Consider the following 22,682-nt stretch of genomic DNA (forward strand, 5'->3'; position numbering starts at 1 on the left):
GGGGCGCTTAGAAAGCTTTTAGTTTGTACAAACGGTGAGTAAACTTATTATTATTGTAAATTATCTAGAGTTTATTTTTAAATGCCCTTTATGTATTTTATGAAATGAGAACGAGATTAAAACGGGATTTTTGATGTTTTAGGAATAAATGTGACAAATAAAAATATATTGTATTGATTATGAAATTGAGTAATTGGAGGCTACAAATTGACTTGAAAAATATATATTTTCCTAGGAATGGCTTATGAGAAATGAGTATATGTGGCTATATTTTGTGAATGCATTGGGAAATTTATGTAAGTTGTTTTACTATGCAGGCTGGATAAATAAATAAAAGCCACGTTATACTGTCGAAATTTTATTAAAATTGGTGGGTTAGTCACTGCAGTGACGGGTTTCCGTGGACTGCCTATTAGAGGGGCACGGTAAACCCAGTTATATAGTTACTCCGGTTGTAGAGGCGAGGAGGGTAACTCCTGGGGTAGTATTAGAGCTCACTTCACGTCGAACCCCCACGTGAATGTGTAACTCGGCCAACGCCAAGGAACGGCTGGTTTTAAAAATAAAAATGTGTTTCACGTGTGAATATTTTAACACCCTTGGCGGACTCGGTTAGATGCCTCGGCCAAGGTATCCCCGAGGATTAGTTTTGGCTTGAGCCTTGTTTTAATAAAAGACATAAGCCTTAACAACTGTTTTGGTAAATTACAAATATTTTATGGTTTAAGAAATAAATTGAAAACATTATGAAATGGGTTGAAATTTGTTGTTTAAACTTGCCTCCATTTTACTCGCCTTTAGATATTTATGATAATGTCTGTTTACTCATTGGGATTGCAAAATCTCACCCAACTCCTTTCCACCCATTTCAGGTTCAGTATAGACTGTAGATAGCTGATCTCATCGAGGACTACCATTGGATCTGCATTTTCCAAACCGTAGGTTCACAGTCCTCTTTACTTTTGTTTATTCGGGGGCCCTCTTGTTATTGTAAATTAAATTAAATATTTTGGCTTACTGTATTTCAGTATGTATAAATTTATTTAGCTTTTACGCTATAAAAATTATTCACGTATAACTCTATAAATATTGTTTTATAAGAAAATAGAATATTTTCCTTAATATTTCTTTTATTTTCTTATTATATTCAAATAACCGTAATTTCGTTTTAAATGAAGATTTTAGACTTTTAAACTCATTTTGAATATGAATTATGTGTTTTGTACTTGTATATTACGTTTTAGCCAGTTTTAAAATTTTTGAGAAGAAAATAATCAAAATACCCTTGTGTGGCGAAAATTTTATTTTGATTGTTTTTTATCTAAAATAGTGTATATTCTCTAAAAACTCGATATTTAACAACGATTGCTCACAGGAAAGGAAAGAAACTGATATGTAAGTCTTACGGGGTTTCGGTTGGCATTTCGGATAATGAGTGTCAATCGGGACGTCGCGGCGATTGTCATGGGCCTGAGGGAGGTTCCGGGTCGTGACAATATTAATGATTTATAATTAAATCATTAATATCATTATTTTATTACTTTTTAAAATATATATTTTTTATTTATTTTTGTTTTTAAAATTTCAAAATATTAATTTTTTATAATTTATATTTAAAACTTAAACTTTTTATTTTAAATTCATTTTAATTTTTTCTTTTTATTTTTTTTTCTCATCGACCAAATGTAAAGAGCATCAATATGCGATCTCTATGACCAGATCTAGTTGAAGAGCACCAAATTGACACTCCCCAAGACTGGATTTGGCAAGCTAGATCTGACTGTGGGATTTCCCTATAGAGGAAGCTCTAGATCCAATGCTTCTCGCGATCAGATCTAGCCAAAGAGCATTGGATTTGGTTAGGGAGCGTCGAATTAGCACTTGTTGTGGCCTAATTTGACCGTGGTAAATCAATTTCGCCCTTTGTCGCCATCCATCGTTGTCATTGTCTGTCCTCCTTAGCGGAGAAAATTTAATGAGAGGAAGAGAGAGGCAGTTAGATAAAAAGAGAAAAAAATTATAAAAAAAAATGAATAAATTATATTTTATATAATATAATAATTTTTAAAATTAATAAAAAATATTTTTATTTATTAATATTTTTACTCTATTCCTTATTTTACAAAATAACCAATATGGAGTCTCAATAATGATAATTCCAAAAACTATCATTCCTCTCAATTAAATAAAGTATTATTTAATGGCTATTCTTCGAACCAAACATCTTCCTATTTCGCAGCAACGGTTTTTGCCAAATGGCATGTCTGGTTCTGCTCAGGTGCGTACGCGATAAACTGCAGATTCAGTCAGGACTCTTGATTGGCTAAAAATATCCTCTTACCGCCTGTTAAATGCGTATTGATACAATTAGTGTACCTACTTAAAGACTCCTCGTCAAAACCAAGCAAATTATGCAGAACGAACAAGAGTTTGGGCCAGGCTAATGGCAACGCCCAATATTCATGGGGCTAGCCTATATGCCGATACAAGCAAAACTTTAGTAAATACCTGGGACTTATAAATTTATTGTGATTAAAATGTTTGAGACATTAAGCTTTAACCATGCGCTGCATTGTTAATTTCCGATATTCATTCACGTGTACTTCGCATGTGATTCAAAGTTACTAATATTATATTACACACCACAAAACTCGAAAAACGCTTATTTGTGACATTTAAATTCAAAAGGTCATTTATTTATTTGATGATTTTTTATTATTATGTGCACGTGAAATGAAATTTAAATAACATAGAATTGCTTACCCTAAAAATCAAATCTCCTAGCAGCATAAACCGATTCAATACCATCAATTCTCAGCTTCCTTTAATTCATAGTTTTTCTAAATGTCTTGCTTCAGAATAACTCCTTATCTTTGATTTGTAAAAAAAAAAAAACTATATTCTTTCATTATATCTACATAAACTCTTAATTCAAAATGAAAAGTTAATGACAGGTCAAACCAAATGTTAATTGGTATTTTTTTTTCATATGGTATATGACTTGTCTTGATGATGCAATCATTAGCAACCAAGGTATATATTTTTTTGTTTCCTTTTCACACTCACCATGTTCCATGAGATGGAGTTTTAGGACACAGTCACCTTAGCTGTCACACAATTACACTATTAAACCATGTAATATGACATATGAATAGAAATTGTCAGTTATCATTAAAACGTTAATTTTTCATTATAGATTAAGAGATTGTATGAACAAAATAGAAAAATAAAGAGTTTTTCTAATAAAAATCAAAAGATAAAAGTTTTTTTTGGTACAACGAAAATATAAGAGTTCAAAGTATAAATTTTCATATTTTAAGAATATTTTTATTATTTAAACCTAAATTATTTCTAATTTTAATATTTTAACCAATTGAACCAGCTCATTCTCTCCCATTGCCCTTTTTAATATTTTTTTCAAAATAATTGTAGATGGAAAATAAATCCATTAAATAATTGTAGGAAAATAAACCTATGTGCAGAGCTCCAATGAAATAAATTTATGTTATTTATTGGTTTTAAAATATTATTATTTTATATTTAATAATAAACTAGTAACAGGCTGGGCCGGGCCGAGTGAACTGAGCTTGAATTTCCAAAGTGTCAATCGGACTGTTGGATAAAAATTGGCAAGCCATACCAATTGGAAATACAGCAAAATCAAAGTCAAAGATTTATAATTTGGGCTTGAATCTTGATAACAGCGGGCCTTTGTTCGTTTGTGTGTTTTTTATAATTCTTCGCGGTTAAGATAACCGACGAACAGCCTGTTCATATAAAGGAAGGCCCTTCCGTTTCAATGTTGAACGGAATTGCAGTGTTAGAAGGAAATAAAACAGAGAGGGGGGAAGAAGAAGAGATCATTAACCCCTCTATTACTTCTTGTTTCTTTTGATTTGCTTGAGGTTTTCTTTTCATTCTTAACATACACTTAACACTGTTGAAACCATTTATTCTAAAGGAAAAACCTTTTTTTTTTACTTGTTTGATTGTTTTTGGTGATATAAATCAAATTCTTTGTTCATAAGATCTGACCATTCGTTTACGAATCAAAAGTACCGAATTCGGGATTTTGGGTAGTCGGGGTTTGAGCAAATACGAGTAGAAACGATGTCGTATGCTTACCTTTTCAAGTATATTATCATTGGAGATACAGGTACGATTCCTTTCGTAGTTTCCTAAGTTGCTAGTATATTTTTATTTTGAATTTTGATATCTGGGTCGTTCTTATATGTTTTTTTCTTTTAATGTCTCTTTACATGTTTAATTTGCTGTTTTGACTCTTTCTTTATATCTCATTCAAGGCCTTTTTAAAAAAGAAAAAAAAAAGTCTTTATGGGTTTGATTCCGTAAGCAACATCAAGTTTTGAATTTGCTAGGAATTTAAAGCTTTACTGAAGGATTTTTTTTTCATTAACACTGTCAATTTCTAAGCTTGTCATTGCCAATTAAAGAAGTAAAGGGTGCATTGTCACCAGCTGTATAATTTGGTGAGGACCTTGATTCCTATGACTTTTTTTAAGATGAAGAATGTTTAGAGGATCTAGTATGGAGTAATGCCTATATTAAGCATGATATTGTGTTAGCACTGCAAATGCTGAGACAACGAAGACTGAAATTGCTTTCCGATGAAGCTAGCTACATTAAGCACTTTGGCATATGATACTCTATTTGGCCATTTTTGCAAGATTACTTTCCCAAGGATGTAATGCCTCTATTCAAGAATTTGAAAGTGTATTTTATGTGCTTCTAATATTGTTATGTTCTTTTTGTTTGTACAGGGGTTGGAAAATCATGTCTTCTTTTGCAATTTACCGACAAACGATTTCAGCCTGTTCATGATTTAACCATTGGTGTTGAATTTGGAGCCAGAATGATCACTATTGAAAACAAACCGATAAAGCTTCAAATATGGGACACGGTTGGTTTTTTCTTGTTTTTAGTTTAAAGTTATGTTCTATGTAATGTGTGTTTTTGTGCAGTTGGACTTATATTGGTCAATCTAAGCTGCTACATTGCACAGGAGTTCCCTAACATAGTATCAAAATAGGATGTCAAAGGTTCAAATTGTCTATCCTGTGAATTTATGGTATTTCTGGGAGGTCTGAGTGCAATTATGTGGAAGCTAGGCTTTCAGGCAAGCACCTGAAGGGCTGTGTTAAGATAAATGGATCTTAGTTTTACCCTAATACCAAATAATTAGAATACTTAAATGTTTGAGGAACATGTGTTCATATTTAATACCATGTATGTAGGACTCGTTAATTTTGTAATGGAAAAAGGATAGGCTTTATCATGCTTTGAAGTAGGATAATAAGTTTAGCTGCTCTAGAATTTTATATGCTCTAGCAAAATTTCCTTGATGATGCCAAAATTAATTGTGACGTGTTCCCCTCAGTGGTTGCTATTTCTACCATTGTTAAATACTAATGAAACCCTTGCTTAAGCCATTTAAAATTTAAAGCATGTTCGTTTCAGTTGTGGATGCTGAATTTTTCTTTGTTTTCAGGCGGGTCAAGAGTCATTCAGATCCATTACACGGTCTTATTACCGAGGGGCTGCTGGTGCACTTCTGGTTTATGATATCACTAGGTATTCTTTCTTTCAGAACTTTTGAGTTATGACAATGAAGTTACTTAACTTCTAGGCAACCCACCTTTTCTTTTGTATATTCTTCTACATGACTATATTACTCATTGAAGCAATTTTCCATGGTCTGTTGGGTGCAATTTAAGCTTGTAATTGTCTTACTACTAATGTTAATACTTTGGAGGGCATTGGTGTGAAAATTGTTTTCAATGTTATAATAAAGTTCAAATTGTAGCTCCATTGCTTAGGAGTTTGTAGATTTTTGCTGTTATCTATATATATATATATATGTTGTTTGCTTATTTGCTTAATAGAAGAACATTGCAATTTATGGATTGAATTATTTAAATGGATATTAGAATTTTAGCCTACCAGTTTCGGAACTCTATTCTTGATTGTGTAATTCTCAAACACATTGCAATATTTTTACTATGTGATTGCTGGCAATGTTGTTTGAACCAAAATTGGCCTTTGATATAGATATTGTTTTCTAGGAGAAAGAGAACTCTGTTGCTGTCATTCGCCATCTAATTCTCTTTAATGCTGCACTAATCAAGGATTCTCTTTTAGTATGAAGATTTCTTTAGTACATTAATAATATTCATGATACTGCATTTTGTATACACAATAAGTATATAACTGAATGAAGTTGTCTGGATGGATCAAATATGTATGCCTATGCTGTTGATAAATAAATTTATATGATCAAAATTCAGGAGGGAGACTTTCAATCACTTGGCTAGCTGGTTGGAGGATGCAAGGCAGCATGCAAATGCAAACATGACAGTAATGCTTATTGGCAACAAGTGTGATTTGGCTCATAGAAGAGCCGTTAGCACAGAGGAAGGCGAGCAGTTTGCCAAGGAACATGGGCTGATATTCATGGAGGCCTCAGCAAAAACAGCTCAAAATGTTGAAGAGGTGATAATAACTTCTTTGATCTTTATATGTCCTATTTGATATTTATTCTCAAAAATTTTTTAACTAAAAATTATTGCAGGCATTTATAAGCTCAGCTGCAAAAATTTACAAGAAAATACAGGACGGCATTATTGACATATCTAATGAGGTTAGCTTTGTCTGCTTATATTTACCCTACAATTTCTACCATCTCTTTGTATCAAACTATTGTGTTCAATTCACCAATTTCTGTCCCTTCATCCTTCCCTTTCTCTCTTTCTGTTTTGTATTTAATACGGCAAAAGTTATATCAAATTTTGGCATCTGGTTATTTAGCTCATATTTGAATATTATCTTTATCCTCAACTCTCACTCCTACCTTTCCCCTTTTTACACAAAAGAAAAATTTATAGTGCAATTTCAGTCCCCTTCCCTTAATCTTTCTCTTTTCTCACTTTCTCTTTCCAGCTTCTATTTTTTAACTAATGCCCCTGTGTACACAAGGGTTTGAGAGGCCAATAAATTGTTTATTATATTAGACAATATTTATGTCTGTCTGCATATTTAATTTCTGAGAAATTGGCTTGCAGTTGTTGTGATATTTAATAAGATTTAAATCAGAGAGGTAAATATAATTAGAATTAAATAAATCACATGCTTTTTAAGTTTTTAGGGTAGTGCTCAATGCAAAAATTTAGGAATTATCTCTATCTCAACTTAATAAGAAATTGTTGGGTCTTGAAGAATGTTAGTTGTTTCTAAGGCAGCATTATGGAATGGTTGAATACTTGAATTATCAACCTTCTTTTCTTGTCCTATGTTTGCAGTCCTATGGCATAAAAATTGGACATGAAGCCATCGCAGCATCATCAGGAGGTCGAGATGCGACAGCTTCTCAGGCAGGTGGCTGCTGCGGCTGAAAATTAGGTTCTCTTTCCAAGTTGAAATATTTTGTGCATTTGATTGTGAATTTATAGGTTTGTTGTCCTTTTGCTGTTGGATACTCCATCATGTTTTTTTTACAATAATCTTCCACAGGTTACTAATAGATATAATTATTTCTTATTGCTTAAGTTTCTTTCGAAAGAAACCATCAGCTCCCTCTCCCCTCTTCTTTTTCCGCCCGCCATTGGTACTGCAATGAATTTTGTTCTTCCATTTTTCTTTCCTCAAATGTAACAAGTCTTGGACTCAAAGAACCATTGGTCTGAGTCCATACGCATGCACACCATATTCGTGAGTTATCCCTTTATTGTGAAAAACCTTTTATGGCATCATCCAATGCAACTTATAGGCAATGGAGACCCTACAGGTTAGTCCATAGAGACTTAGACCAAACACAGAAACTCAAGTTCAACCATGTAACATTAAACTTACAAAACAATATCCAGTTGAAGCAAATAATTAAACCATGACAGGATACTGTTTTCGATATAATCCGACGGTTGTAAGAATGATAAAGCTTGCAACGGAGACTACAATCGCCATCCCTGGAAATTTATAGTCACCCTGTTCTATGTCTGCAGCATCTGCTAGAGACATTTGCCTAGATTTTCTTTCTCTCAGAAAAATTAAAGTGAATGCAACTCTGTTAACTGATTGTTTAACTAGACTTTCCCCTAAAATTTTCTTGCGATGGAACTTAGTTACATTTATAGAACAGGCAACTAGGGAAAAACTAAGAAGGATTCTTCCTATATTTCAAGCTGGTTGTTCCCTTCAATTCTCCTCTAGCATACTCCGATAGCAAAGTACATGATACTGCAAAAACAGACACAGGCAAATTGCAGAAGGCAATTAGCGACCTCGGCCACGGCCACGTCCGCGCCCCCGACCCCGACCACGTACCAAAGGCCTCCCTGAATTGATGGGTAAATTAGTAGAAATGAGTAAGATGCATAGAAAATTATAGTCTGCTGGGAACAAAGGAACGGAAGAGTGAAATATACAAATACCAGCAGCTGGCTTCTTAGGCTTAACCCTTGGTGTCTCCTCCACAAGCAAAGTTTCCAAATTCAAGCTGTCAGGAAGAATATAATAACGAATGTTGTTCCCCCTCACACTCAGATGGTCAAGGGTAACTGGGTTTTTTCCCTTAAGCGTTAGTTTCACTGTCTTCAAATGTGTATTCATGCTAACATCAACCCCTATAAGATTGCAGCAAAAGCAACTTTTCAGACGGTGCATTTGACTTTCCAGAAAACAGTAAAACAGGGATAACAAAGGAGCAGTAGTCTCCAAGTCATGTCGAAATTTTCAGTAGTCTTGCCAAAACTTCCATTTCCACTTATCATCTTACCAGGAAGAATTGAAATGAAAACTGAAAGAATAAGAATAATTTACAACAAAAAACTTTCAGAAAAAAAAAAAAAGCAGCATAGGTAAGATCATATGCAACTACAATAAAAAAGGCTAATTCTTGGCATTGAATACTAGATCCAATAAAGCAAAAATTCCAACTGCATGCTTCACAAAGTGCATGGAAAGGAAAAAAAAAAAAAAAAGGTAACACATGGGTCCATTATTATGGGTGATAAATTTCACGTGGATCCCTTAATATTGGTAATTGACAGTCCAGCCTAAAGTGTACATTTCTAACTACTTGTTATTCACCCCTTTACATCTCTTCAGACTCTCCTCACACCAATTAATTAGAATTAGATTTTTTTAGGTTTGTAGATTAGTGAACCAATTAAAAGCTTCATCAGACAACCCAAAAGCCCAAAACAAATTTGTTCCAATGATTGCCTTAAATTAGTTTGGTTTTTGTTCCTCTAGAAAAATTGGTTTGGTTTTTAAGGTACCCTTAAACCGTATTTGAAACCAAGAGTGAAAACTCGAGATTTGTTCATCTATTCTGGAGTTGTTCTTCTATGATAAGCATTCTGTTGTTGTGCTTCCCTTGTTAGGGTTAAAGTTTTTTAATTCTAGGACTCCATTAGGATTTGAAGATTTCAACCCTAGTAAAAAATGGTTCTATCGTTGCTATTAGGGTTAAGATGTGGGTTCAGGTTATAACCCAAAACACAAACCCTAACCCTAACTCTAATTGAATCAAATTTGGGGATTTAAAGGCTGGTAAGTAACTTATGGCATTAGGGTTAAGGTTATATAACTCAAAAATCAAATCCTAACCCTAATCAATTCAAATTTAGGGATAAAGTTTGAGTTCAAACCCAAAACCCATATTAATTCGAATTTGGGAATTTAGGATTACAGTTCAAAACTCAAATTCTTTTGTGAAGTTAGTGGTCCTCGTGTGCACAAAGGGTTTTGTGAAAATAGTGGTCCTAAGGGATTTGATGTAAATGCACCATATTTATGGTGAATAACAACATAAAGAAACTGAAAATAAAGAAATTGAATATAAATAATTTTGAAATACATATATATTGCTCTTCACCATATAAATATAGTGCATTTACCTTAGATTCCTTAGTGCACATAAAAACTACTACTTTCACAAAATTCTCTTTGTTCACATAAAAATCACTAGCTTCACAAAAGAATCTGAGAACCACTATCAACGGGTCCAAACTCAATGTCAAGAATCAAAACATCATATAAAAATATTCCTATCTCAAGATAAAGTAGGAGACTTTTGATCTTAAAAGTCTTTCTATCCAAACAGAGGGATGCATGAACCATCCTCTCACACTCATTACCTTTGCAGTATACCCTATATCTTGTTTTCTCATTCTTGGCCCCATACAACTCAATCCCTTCCAAAATCATCAAACCTATCATCACCTCCCTTAAGCGATGAACAATGTTGAATAAGATGTTCTTAGCTAGTCTTACCTTCCCTCTCTCATCAAGAGCGTAAGAGATGCTATAAGTGACATATCAATAGATATACCCTCCTTACCAAAGTCGATGCTTGTTTGGTTACCTTTCTCCACACCACTACCAATATTAGACAGACCATCATTATCACCATCTTCCTCAACATTCTCCCAAGAATTGCCTCGAGACAAACTTACATCTTCTTCACTCTTTGACTTAGGCATCCAGTCTATATTCTCACTGGACAAATCCATTCCTTCTGACATATCTGTGTCCCTAGAATCACTACTTGATTCAATAATACCATACGTAACAACTGAAGTACCAGCATCAACACAACTAGAACTACCTTCCCCAACACTGCCTCTTCCATTCCTAACCCTAACCTTAACACCTATCCCAAATACCGCCAATTACTTAGCAAAGGTGAAATCCTCAAATTCGAATCAATTAGGGTTTTAAGTTCCCGAAGTCTCCAAATTCGAATCATTTAGGATAGAGGTTCAAGTTTGGGTTCAGTTCGAATCGATTAGGGTTAGCGTTCAAGGTTTGAACCCGAACCTAAACCCTAAATCCCCAAATTCAAATTGATCTAATACCACCAATTACTTACCAACCCCTAAATTGCCAAATTCATTTCAATTAAGGTTATGGTTAAGGTTTGGGTGCAAGGTTACAGCTCTAACCTTGGACCCACACCCTAATCCTAATCGGAATTGTAGAATTAAAAAACTCAACCCTAACCACAAAAAGCACAACAGCAAAATGCTTAACACAAAAGAACAACACCAGAATCGATGCAAATAGATGAACAAACCTTGTGTTTTCACTCTCAATTTTAAATACGGTTCAAAAGTATCTAAAAACCAAACCAATTTAAGACAGTCGATGGAACAAATTTGTTTTGAGCTTTTTGACTGTCGGATGAAGCTTTTAATCGGTTCACTAATTTGAGAACCTAGAAAAACCCTACCCCTATTCGATTGGCGTGAAGAAAGGATAAAAAGATGTAAAGGGGTGAACATTAGGTAGTGAGGAGTGCTTAGGCTTCCAAATGACGTGATTAGGTCATATTTATACGAGAGGCATTTTAGTCATTTCATATTATCCATTAACGCCGTTTACACTTTTGGGAGGGGCTGTCTATTACCAATACTGATGGACCGTGTGGAATTAGAGACAAAACCTAAGAGGTAGGGGTAATTTATTTATTTATTTTTTTACTCATACTTTGATAATTACCCAAAATAAGCTGATAAAATCTAGGATATAGACCGGATTGGGATGTTTTTAAACTACATTGCTGGTGTATAGCATAATAATCTCTTAGACAATGTACTATTTATTTGAAATTAAGGGCAAACAGTAATAAATACAAATCTTAACAACGAAAACCACAGAAAAGAAGAAGAAAACAAAAACAGAAAAGGCATATTATATAGTTATATATATATTCATTTATTTAGGGAAAAACCCAAATGAGAATAATGAATATTGTAACTGTAAATTGTAAACAATAAAAGTAGACAGAGAGAGGAACCTGTGATAGTGCCATGGACGACAGTTCCGTTTTTGAGCTCGATGGAGACAGTCTCGTTGTTTAACTTCATTAAAAACCTAAATTTTTCCATCATTTATAGACATTAATCGAAATTTAAAGAAAAAGAGAGGGAATATTGCTTGTTATTTGAAGTTAAAAAGTGGAAAACTGTCAAAAGAAGAAGAAACGAAGAAAGGAAGGAAGATAGGAGTATTACCGTACGAGCTTCATGGTGAAATGGTTTGAGCAGAGCAAGAGAGTAAAGCTCCAGAGTCAAGCGCCAATGATGCAAAAGCAAAAGTGCAAGACGGTCTTCCCCTTTGGAGACTAGAGAACTTTGCATCGGCAGTGGATCGGATTCAAGGCTGAATCTGACTCTACTTCGGTGGGTCGCAAGTTCATTTGGGCCAAAGATAGCTTGGCCCAAGACTGCTAATTTCTTCTCTTTTTTTGTTTTCTTTCTTTTATTCCATGTTGCGTCGCGGTCGCCCTATTCTTAATCTCTTTTCAATATTGCATATGGTTTACAGAATGATATTTAGACGAATAATTATTTCAAGAAAGATGGGAATAGTCATTACCAATTCTCTTAAAATGAAAAGCCATGTTACTTTTCATATTATTGGTATTTTTTTTCTTAACCAAATGGAAAGGACACATTTACATCAACTCATACACTCAATCAAGTGAAATTCATAAAATTGAAAATAATAATAACAAGAGAAAATGATAATTTTTTTAAATGGCAAGAGAAAATGATAATTAAATATAATGTACAACCATTTGATAAAAAAATCATTAATATTGAAAAAATTTATGTTGATACACATCGAACATGCCCACATGACCAAATTCATATAATGTTTTTCCCTTTTTTGTTACTAATTTTTTTCATGAGTTTAAAAGCAATTGTAACTAATACTTAGGTAGTGTTTGGTACTTTATAATATAACATGATTACAAGTAATATAATTGTAAAGAAGATAATATTATAGTGTTTGATATATAAACAAAGTAATGATTAAAATACTAGAAAGATAATATTACAGCGTTTGATTTACAAATACTTTGCCGATAATGTAATGTCAATTTTTAGAATTATCCTTATTCATTAAAATACAAATTTAATATAATTATATTTTTTATTATTAATCTATGTATAATATTATCTCTTAAATATATTTTTAATATCATATATTTTATTTTTATTATAATTTTATAATTTTATTTTCATTACTTAATATAATTTTTTATATTATTCATTTTTTTATTTTTTTAAAAGATAATATAAATTTTATTAACAGACTATTGAGAATAATAAAAAGACATACTCGAAATCTATATAAAAAAAATTATAAAACTATAAAATTTTTATATGCTATTCAAAAATAAAATAAAATATTTTTAATAAAGTAACAAAGTTGAAAGATAAAAATGTCTTTAATAATATTACAAAGTGTAATACAATCTGATTACATTGGTTTTGGACTACAATCACATATCCATTTATTGTAAGGTGATTGCATGACAATCTTACATTACACTGATTTGTTACAAAACAAGCACTGCAATGTAATTTAATTGGATACATTGTAGAGAATGTGTTCCCACTTCTTTTATACCAAACGCTATCTTATGTTAAGCTTAACTTTGACTTAATAATTTTTAATTGCAAAGGATGATCAATAATTAAAGTTTTAGATATTCAACTTCAACTCTTCCCTAATTTGAGAAAAAACGATAGGAAAAAAAAGTACTGCTTTCAATTTTAATTATGAAGCATTTTTACTACCTATAAATATATAAAGGCAATTATTGAGTTTAGAAAGTGGTGATTGGGAAGGTCAAATTTGGATTTAGTCACTTCAAATGAATTATTTTGGATGAAAAAATTTGAATTAGTTTTAATTCAAGTTATTTTGAATTCGAGTCATTTAAATTTAACATTAAAATCATTTACATTGAATTCAAAATTGTTAATCTTTTAAAATTAAATTATATAAATTGTTTATTTGAAATTTTTTTAGATTACTTTTTTCAGATGGTTCGGATTTAGGTAATTTGCCATTTAAGTCAATGTGAGATTTTTTATTTGTTGGGGAAGAGCAAAGGGTTTGATTATAGTGTTTTTTTTTTCTTTTTAATTTTGATTATTAAGTCAAATTATAAATTAAGGAATAAAGAGGTTGAAATTATTAAAAAGAAGGAGGAGTTAATATGATAGAGTTAAGGGTTGAATAATTACCTTAACCTTAGCAATAAAGGGCCAGGGGATCTTTTCAAACTAGTGGGGGGGTTGTGTCATTGTCTAGTTAACATCATTCTAATTATTCTTGTTTTTAAATACAACTTCAAATAGCTTCTCCGAGAACAACGGTTGGAATAAATTGATATGAATGGCAACTTTGAATCAAAGATCTGAAAGGCCAAGGAATGTGTATATCAGCATCAGCAACGCTGAACCAAGAGGAGTGGCCCACCAACTTCAATTCCAAGTTGAATGCAAAAAGCCCCCCTTTGTGTCATTTAACGCCAGCTATTTCTGATCCGCTTTGGCCCCCACCGCACCATATTGCTCGTCGCTATTCCTAATTCCACTAAAGCAACCTGCTCATGGATGACCCCACGTGTCACGACCCCACCTCAACTAAGCCAAAGCCGTTCCCGTTCCATCCTAATTTAAGCTTTTATTCAATTTATTATTAGTATAGTTAGCTAAATATACAATAAAATCTTTATAAATTAATATTTTTAAGATCATAAAATTTATTAATTTATACATTAATTAATAAAAAATAATTTATCAAGGTAATTTTTATTATTTTTTAAAATATTAAATTTAATACGTATATTGTGTATTATAATTATACGAATATTATCTAATTATCGAATTAAAAATTATCATTATTCGAGACAAGCAAATTATTAATAACGTCATAGGAAACAAGAAAGAAGATAAAGTTGAAAATGATAGTTCTGTACTAAAACTTATCTAGCACATAGATAAACTCAAAGCAATAATTACATTGTATCATAAGCAAAGAGAATAGCTAATAAGGGCCTCACCCTTTCAAAAGTGTTAAAATTTTATAATTTTCCTTTATTTTTTTTTAAATTTTATAGTTTTGTCCTTACTTTTTTAAATCTTAAAATTTTGCTTCTTTAAATATTAAACTTCTAATATAATTGTTTCATAGACATTGTTTTCGCCCCCAATATAAAATCTTGACTTCGCCACTACATTGCATAATTTTCTCTTACAATACAAGAACATAACATTTGAGCTTTTTAATGCATTAAGAAAAGTTAGAGATAAAGTACAAGGAGACATCAATTTTAAGAGGAAACAAATAATATTAAAGTCATATTTTACAAAGACCTGTTGGTCCCTAGGTATGTGCTAGCAAGGGATGAATAGCATTTTCTAAATGTCACTAAACTTAAAACTTGTTAAAGGTAGATGATGAAAAGTTGAGAACCAAATGGAAGAATGATTTAAAGGAGAATGAAATGAAGAAATAAAAAAAGATAAACAATGCATAAAGATTTACAGTGGTTCAGTCTTTTGATCTACATCCATTGTCTTGATATTCCAATCAATGATGTTCAAATCAATTTACTAGAATTAGTGGATTTTTCAAGCATTCACCAAACTTTTACAATGGCTTTTTATAGGCTCAACCACAACATTTCAATAATAATTTTTCAAGAGATCAACCAAAACCCAAAATCTAACTTTCCTAAGGCTGAGCAAAAACCTACAATAATAACCAAGCTAACTTAAGTTTGATTAATCCCCATAGAGTGCCTCGCACATTTTAAGTAATCAAGGAGTATAAATTTGAAAGTGTACTTATGATCACTAAGCTGATCTAAATAGTACAAGATGAGGTGCTAAAAACTATTACAAATATTGGAGTCGAACACAAAAAGAATTGAGTGGATTTTTGTTATTTTTGGGCTTTTTTGTTTTTAAAAACATCTCATGTCTTTCTTAGTCGTTGGAGATGTCTTTTATACTAGAAAAATTAACTCTTATGAAAGTTGACAGCTTCTGACCGTTAGAAACAGTTTAGAATCCTTTATAACTATTAGTTTGTCTGTGGACATTCAAATTCAAATTTTTTTGCTAGTGTGCTTTTAGCTGGTTAACTATACTTCTTAGTCGATTAAGTCTTCTTTATCTTGCCATTTGCTTTACTATGTTAATCGATTAAGAAATGTTTTAACCGATTAATAGTTTACTGTTTCTAAAGCAACCAACTTTAGCAACTTTTCTTTGTTTGACTAATTCTTCTCTTAGTTTGTTAATGTTGATCTTCCATTGCCCTTAAATAGATATGAGATATGTTAGTCACTCGAGACTTCTTGAATTGTTTTTCACAAATTTGACTGTCTTCCCTTTGCATCTTCACTTTTGGATTTTAACTAATTAACTCCCTTGGTTAACCGACTAAAAGGTTTCTGCTTATAACCCAGTTTGTGACCCCTTATTTTGGTGAGTTTTAATGTTTGCTTTCAAGCGATTATTTCATTAAGTGACATACATTTTTATCCTGAACGTTCAAGTAGTATTGTTAGACATTAACGAATGGGAATGCTTTGTTATCATTAAAAACTCATTGAGTAAATAAGACCTTTTAATTGAGTCATGTATATATATATATATATATATATATATATATATATATATATATATATCATAATATNCATGTATATATGTAATTTTGATGTATAAAGAGATTGTTAATTTATATATCAAGTGAGATTTATATATATTTTTAAATATATTATTTTATAAAATTAATGAATTATTAATTTATCACATTGATCCCAAATTGGCACAAGTGTTTTATGCAATATTATCATATTAACAACCATCTCCTTCACCTAACATATTGTAATACAAATGATAAGATAACATTAACTATTCATTTTTGTGTATTTATGCATCCATCTATTATTATACTTAAATATGGATGTAAATCTTACTTTCATTTGATCTAACAAGTTAATTATCTTATCATTTCTAGGTGTCATATGGCTTTTATTTATCAATAAATCTCATTTTTAAACTCTTTAAGTTTTTTTTTAAAGAAAAATTTGAGGTAAAAGAATTTCAATCTTATTCTTTAAATAAAAAAAATCAGAAACTAATAATTAAACTAAATATTCCGATACGCTATACTTATATTATAAAATTTTTCATGTATATCAGATAAAAAGAATGATTGACAGATCAAAATTATAATTTCATTCAATAGATTATTATTTTAATAATAATCACAAGAGAAGAAAAAATCTAGTAAAGTCACATGTCCGAGGGAGAGCAATTAAGTAATTATAAATATACGTGATTCATGCTCCCTTTCCGTTACTTTTTCATACGTACTCTAAACATTTCTAATCTTCCTTTTGTGTTTTTATTTATTTTTCCTTCTTTTATTATTTTATTATTACCCAAACTGAAAAAACAAAGTCACGTAAATGGACGGTGGCAAAGAGCTGTGGTCTATGATTATGACCACGTGACCGTTGTGTACTTGTGAAATGACATCCACCCAATTATTCTTCACAAACTCCTAGATTTTCTTCCCCTACAAAAACCAATTAAATCATTACGAAATCCCCAAAACACCCTTATGCCTTTCCAGATCTGAAGCAAGACCAATCCCCCGCCAAATGGCAACCAATCCCCCCAAGGTCCGGCGCGTAATTTTACCTAAACAATAATGGCAAATTGTTCCCAAGGTCCCATCAATCTCAGATCCTTCTGCCCCTTAAAAATGCCAGTCCGCACTCTCCACTCTCTAGAGTAAAATAGCAAGATACAATGGCGAGCATGGCTGCGATCGGTGCTTTGAGGTTGCCTTCTACCACGTCCTGCAATGCTTCTTCCAGTTCTTCGAGCTGTAAATCCGCGGCTCCTCGGAGCTTGTCCTTCTCGGCTTCTGCTCTTTCTGGTGACAAGGTTGTTTCCAAAACGGTTTCTGGTTCCCGCCAAACGGAACGCACTCCTTCAATCGTTTCGCCCAAAGCCGTTTCGGATTCCAAGAATTCGCAGACATGTCTTGACCCCGACGCTAGTCGAGTAAGTTTCAGTTTATCTCTCTGGTTTCTCTGAAATCTTTGGTCTGATTGGAGACAATGCGTTTCGATTGCTCAAATAACTGAAATATGCGCAAAAGCCAAAGCTTTTTCTACTTTTTGACGGGAATTTGATTGGTTTTGGCAGAGTGTTTTGGGAATTATTTTGGGAGGTGGAGCAGGGACAAGGCTTTACCCACTAACAAAGAAGAGAGCAAAGCCAGCTGTTCCATTAGGAGCAAATTATAGGCTAATTGATATTCCTGTTAGCAATTGCTTGAACAGTAACATATCGAAAATCTATGTTCTGACTCAATTCAATTCTGCTTCTCTCAATCGCCACCTTTCCCGTGCATATGCTAGTAACATGGGTGGTTACAAGAACGAAGGGTTCGTCGAAGTTCTCGCTGCTCAGCAGAGTCCTGAGAACCCAAACTGGTTCCAGGTTAGGTGCTATAAAAATGGGTTTTAAATTGTTTATGTCCTTTTGCGTCTTTTGATTTGCAAAAGTTTGATTTTGAATGAACAGGGGACAGCGGATGCGGTGAGGCAGTATTTGTGGTTGTTTGAGGAGCATAATGTTTTGGAATTCTTGGTTCTTGCTGGAGACCATTTGTATAGAATGGATTATGAAAGGTTTATTCAGGCGCATAGAGAGACTGATGCTGATATCACTGTAGCTGCATTGCCGATGGATGAAAAACGGGCCTCTGCTTTTGGTCTAATGAAGATTGATGAAGAAGGGCGTATAATTGAATTTGCTGAGAAACCCAAAGGGGACCAACTGAAAGCTATGCAGGTAGAAATTCTCCTTCAAATGAAATTTTCACACGAAGTATTGATGTTGTAACTTATGAGCTGTTATTTATTCTGGTTCTAATTTGTTTGTTATGATTTTAGGTTGATACGACAATTTTAGGTCTGGACGATCAGAGAGCAAAAGAGATGCCTTACATTGCTAGTATGGGTATATATGTTGTCAGCAAAGACGTGATGTTGAATCTTCTTCGAGAGAAGTTTCCGGGTGCCAATGATTTTGGAAGTGAAGTCATTCCAGGTGCTACCTCCATTGGGATGAGGGTAAGTATTACATTGCCTCATCCCTCCCTTTGAATCACTATTACCATTAACAGAATGAACCACTGTTCATTGATATATGAGCATTTTGTGTGGGTCCATTATTTCTATATTCATCAAGCTACTTTGCGGGGAGTCAAGCTACTTATGAGCTACTTGAGCTTGCTCAATAAGCATTAAAGCTTGAGTTGTGCACTATCAAGCCAAGCTCAAACTCGAGTCACTTGAGTAACAAGTGGAGCCGAGTACGAGCTTTGTAATACTCAACTTGAGTGGCTCGTGAGCTTTATCGAACTTTTGAAATGTTATTAATATTTAATATTTTATTTATGTACAAATAAAAAATTATATTTATTTACATATTTTCAACTTTTATTTGAGTTTTAACTTCAAGCTTGAGCTCGAGTTTTGAGCTCCTTACTCCAGCTGATGATAATTGAGCCTAATCGGTTGAGATTGTACAAAAATTAAAGCTTAATCAAGTTCAAGTTGGGCTCAAGCCTCAAGTTATTTAATTGAGCAGAGCTCAAGCTTGGCACTATATTGGCTTGGCTTTTTTACACCATTTAGTTGGCTCGTAAGCTTTATTGAACTTTTGAATTGTTATTAATACTAATATTTTATTCGTATACAAAAAATATTATATTTATTTGCATATTTTCAAGTTTTATTTGAGTATTGAGTTCAAGCTCAAGCACGGGTTTCAAGTTCCTTACTCAAGTTGATGATAATTGAGCCTAATAAAGTTGAGCTTGAGTGCAAAAATTAAAGCTCGATCGAGTTTAAGCAGGGCTTGAGCCTCAAGGTTTTTAATCGAGCCAAGCTTGAGCCTGGCATTGTATTGGATTGGCTTGTTTACACCCTTAGTTGGCATATGCAATAAGAAGTAGAAGAATTTGGAGATTGGATGATGTGTTGTCTCTTTTCTGGTTATGAACAGTTCTGAAAATAAGATAGTTTCCAAGATGTAAATCATTCATATTGTGAATAGTTTGAGTGTAATTGTACTTCCATTCATGAAGCATGTCGTGTACTTAACAAAATTTATTTTGTCTGCTGGATTGAAGCTCTAGTGTTACAATTTCCATACATGATGGGTGCCTTTATGTTCCCACTTGACTCTTTCCTTCTTTACATTACCCATAATTACTTATTTTAGAGTTTTAATCAATTGTTAACCTATGAAGGTGCAAGCTTACTTGTATGATGGCTACTGGGAGGACATTGGTACCATTGAGGCATTTTATAATGCAAATCTAGGAATTACCAAAAAGCCAGTGCCAGATTTCAGGTGGTTCTAGTTCATCAATGCATTATATTGTGACCAGCTTGAGGATAATTTTGATTTACATTTGTGATTTTGAACTTTCTTCACAGCTTCTATGATCGTTCATCTCCAATCTACACCCAGCCTCGGTATCTGCCTCCATCCAAAATGCTTGATGCTGATGTCACGGACAGTGTTATTGGTGAGGGTTGTGTTATTAAGGTGAGTTATTTGGAGGATAAGTTTATACTCAGCTTAGTTTTCTGGTTAGAAATGATTTCTGATACTCACTTGCTAATTAGACAACTTATGTGAGTTAATCCCCTGGGTATTTTGGTTGATTGCAGAACTGTAAAATTCACCATTCCGTTGTTGGTCTGCGATCTTGCATTTCAGAGGGTGCAATCATAGAAGATACCTTGCTGATGGGAGCTGATTATTATGAGGTATTATGCCCTGAAAAGTATTTAGGTTTATTTTTTCTTCTTTTTTCTATTTCTTATGACATATATGATTTGCATCCATAATAATTTTATTTCCTCACCATCTTCCTCCAGACTGATGCTGACAGGAGGTTTCTGACTGCAAAGGGTAGTGTTCCAATCGGTATTGGAAAGAATTCTCACATCAAGAGAGCAATTATTGATAAGAATGCTCGAATTGGTGACAATGTGAAGGTTGGGCTTTTATTTTTACTATTAATTTACCATGATTTCTTTTATGGACGCAGCACATAAATTTTAGTTTTTAGTTTATTACCCTTTTCCTTGGAAGGAGATATGAGCTTCACTGATAATTGGCTAAAATGTCACCATAGTGCTGCTGGCTCTGCATGGAAGTTCAGCCCATAATAAAAATTTGTCTCCTCAGCCCCCTTCTCTTTTTCAGTATCCACTTTGGCATTGCTAGTTGCTTTTCTGATGGAATTGTTGGTGGTTAAATTCTTTCTCCAGTTAAAAGTTTCTCAAGGCAAGAGAACTTTTCAGTTGTCAATGGAATGAGAGCAAAAGACAAAAATTTTAATGCAATATTTTGTTATTGAGTGCATTGTACCGCTCATAAATGTGGAACTATTTATCTCTAACTCATAGGTATGTGTTTATAAATTCTCAAGCGTAAATGTTAACATTAGATGTTGCTATTTCAGATCATTAACAGCGACTGTGTGCAAGAAGCTGCAAGGGAGACGGATGGATATTTCATTAAGAGTGGGATTGTCACAGTAATCAAGGATGCCTTGATTCCAAGTGGAACTGTAATCTGAGAAAGTTACATGTTGATGCTAACTAGAGCTACGGTTCCGCTAGTTTTTCTTGAGAAAGTACTGCAATAGCATATTACTTTCACTTTCCTTCAGTTAATCTCTTTCTCGGATACGGTGTATATTTGAGGTAGTATAATGTACTAAATAGGGAGAGGACCTGCGAACGATGTGTAAAGGTTGTGTTCTGCTCAACTAAAAACTTTTGTCTATAGTTGTCTGCAATTTTAGGGTTTTAGCTGTGCAATTTTAAGGAAAGAGATAATACCTTTGGTTGCTTAGATAAGCCATTTTAATGCCGGTTTGGCATGGAGAAACCTTCCAAAGACTGTCTACTGGCATTTAATTCAGGAAAACATAGGACACTAATCTGATGGACTACACTAATCTGATGGACAGTAATTGCTTCTTATTCCAGTAAGTCAAGTATTCATGCTTATGTATTTGCGAAGTCAATTCTTCGCATGGAACCTTGAAATAGACAATATACTACAATTTACGCAATCAACGAGGATGAGAACAACAAATGTAGTATTACCCAAACACATAAAATGTTGTGCTTAGTAAGACTAACAAAACAACGAGCAACAAGCAGAGCAAATGAAAAAAAAGAAAAAAACGCAACAAAAAAAATCTTAAGAGGAAGTGGCTTCAGACTTGAACGGTATAGAATACTAGTGTTACGACTTCCTGTTATTCAGAGCCAAATATAGAAGGGCATATCTAGATCCAGAAGGGAAAGAAATATTGTTAATGCCTCTCATCTGCAAGTGGAAAAACCATCGATAGCCCATGATCTTGATGCGGATCTGTTGGCAGTTGACACTTAATACTCGTGTCATGGGATTAGTGTACATTAGCAGGAGCACGTACTTTAGAACGTTTATAACTTAGTGATGAAATATTGGCAACAAAATGGCAACACTAACGATATGGTAATCAAAGGGATTCTCGTGTTCATACCTTTCTTAGAATTGTAAGATCGTTAGCCCCAAAGATGCGATGAGAGAATGTAAGACCTACGAGATAGTCAAGGAGTTGGTTTGCACACTCAAATCATGGAGTTAGCCAGAAGGTGGAGTTTGTACTAGTATACTGGTCTACGTTTTCGATTCAATAGATTTGTTTATTAAGTGGAAAAAGACTTATATTTATATATATGTAAGACCCATCTC

General features: G+C 33.1%; 3 protein-coding genes across 4 annotated transcripts; 2 read left to right on the forward strand and 1 right to left on the reverse strand.

Annotated features, from left to right (window-relative positions):
* LOC18612534 (ras-related protein RABB1c) lies at positions 3,741 to 7,562 on the forward strand. Its single transcript, XM_007049388.2, has 6 exons — positions 3,741 to 4,156; positions 4,782 to 4,921; positions 5,510 to 5,592; positions 6,306 to 6,510; positions 6,590 to 6,658; positions 7,317 to 7,562. The coding sequence occupies exons 1-6, from the start codon at positions 4,111 to 4,113 to the stop codon at positions 7,407 to 7,409; spliced, it is 636 nt and encodes a 211-aa protein (XP_007049450.2). The 5' UTR covers positions 3,741 to 4,110; the 3' UTR covers positions 7,410 to 7,562.
* Positions 7,837 to 12,189, reverse strand: LOC18612535 (small nuclear ribonucleoprotein Sm D1). Of its 2 annotated transcripts, XM_018113815.1 has the most exons (4): positions 12,033 to 12,189; positions 11,816 to 11,892; positions 8,445 to 8,636; positions 7,837 to 8,348 (listed from the first exon to the last, which is right to left on the reverse strand). In XM_018113815.1, the coding sequence occupies exons 1-4, from the start codon at positions 12,044 to 12,046 to the stop codon at positions 8,287 to 8,289; spliced, it is 345 nt and encodes a 114-aa protein (XP_017969304.1). In that variant the 5' UTR covers positions 12,047 to 12,189; the 3' UTR covers positions 7,837 to 8,286. The 2 variants fall into 2 exon arrangements, with proteins under 2 accessions (XP_017969304.1, XP_017969303.1); XM_018113814.1 differs by lacking the exon at positions 12,033 to 12,189 and having other exon boundaries at positions 11,816 to 11,921.
* LOC18612536 (glucose-1-phosphate adenylyltransferase small subunit 2, chloroplastic) lies at positions 17,594 to 21,742 on the forward strand. The gene is made up of 9 exons (XM_007049390.2): positions 17,594 to 17,906; positions 18,051 to 18,347; positions 18,432 to 18,701; positions 18,803 to 18,982; positions 20,167 to 20,270; positions 20,357 to 20,468; positions 20,594 to 20,692; positions 20,804 to 20,923; positions 21,394 to 21,742. Exons 1-9 carry the CDS (start codon positions 17,649 to 17,651, stop codon positions 21,508 to 21,510), a joined length of 1,557 nt encoding a protein of 518 aa, XP_007049452.2. The 5' UTR covers positions 17,594 to 17,648; the 3' UTR covers positions 21,511 to 21,742.

Source organism: Theobroma cacao, chromosome 1 (genome assembly GCF_000208745.1).
Source record: "Theobroma cacao cultivar B97-61/B2 chromosome 1, Criollo_cocoa_genome_V2, whole genome shotgun sequence".
NCBI lineage: Eukaryota > Viridiplantae > Streptophyta > Magnoliopsida > Malvales > Malvaceae > Theobroma > Theobroma cacao.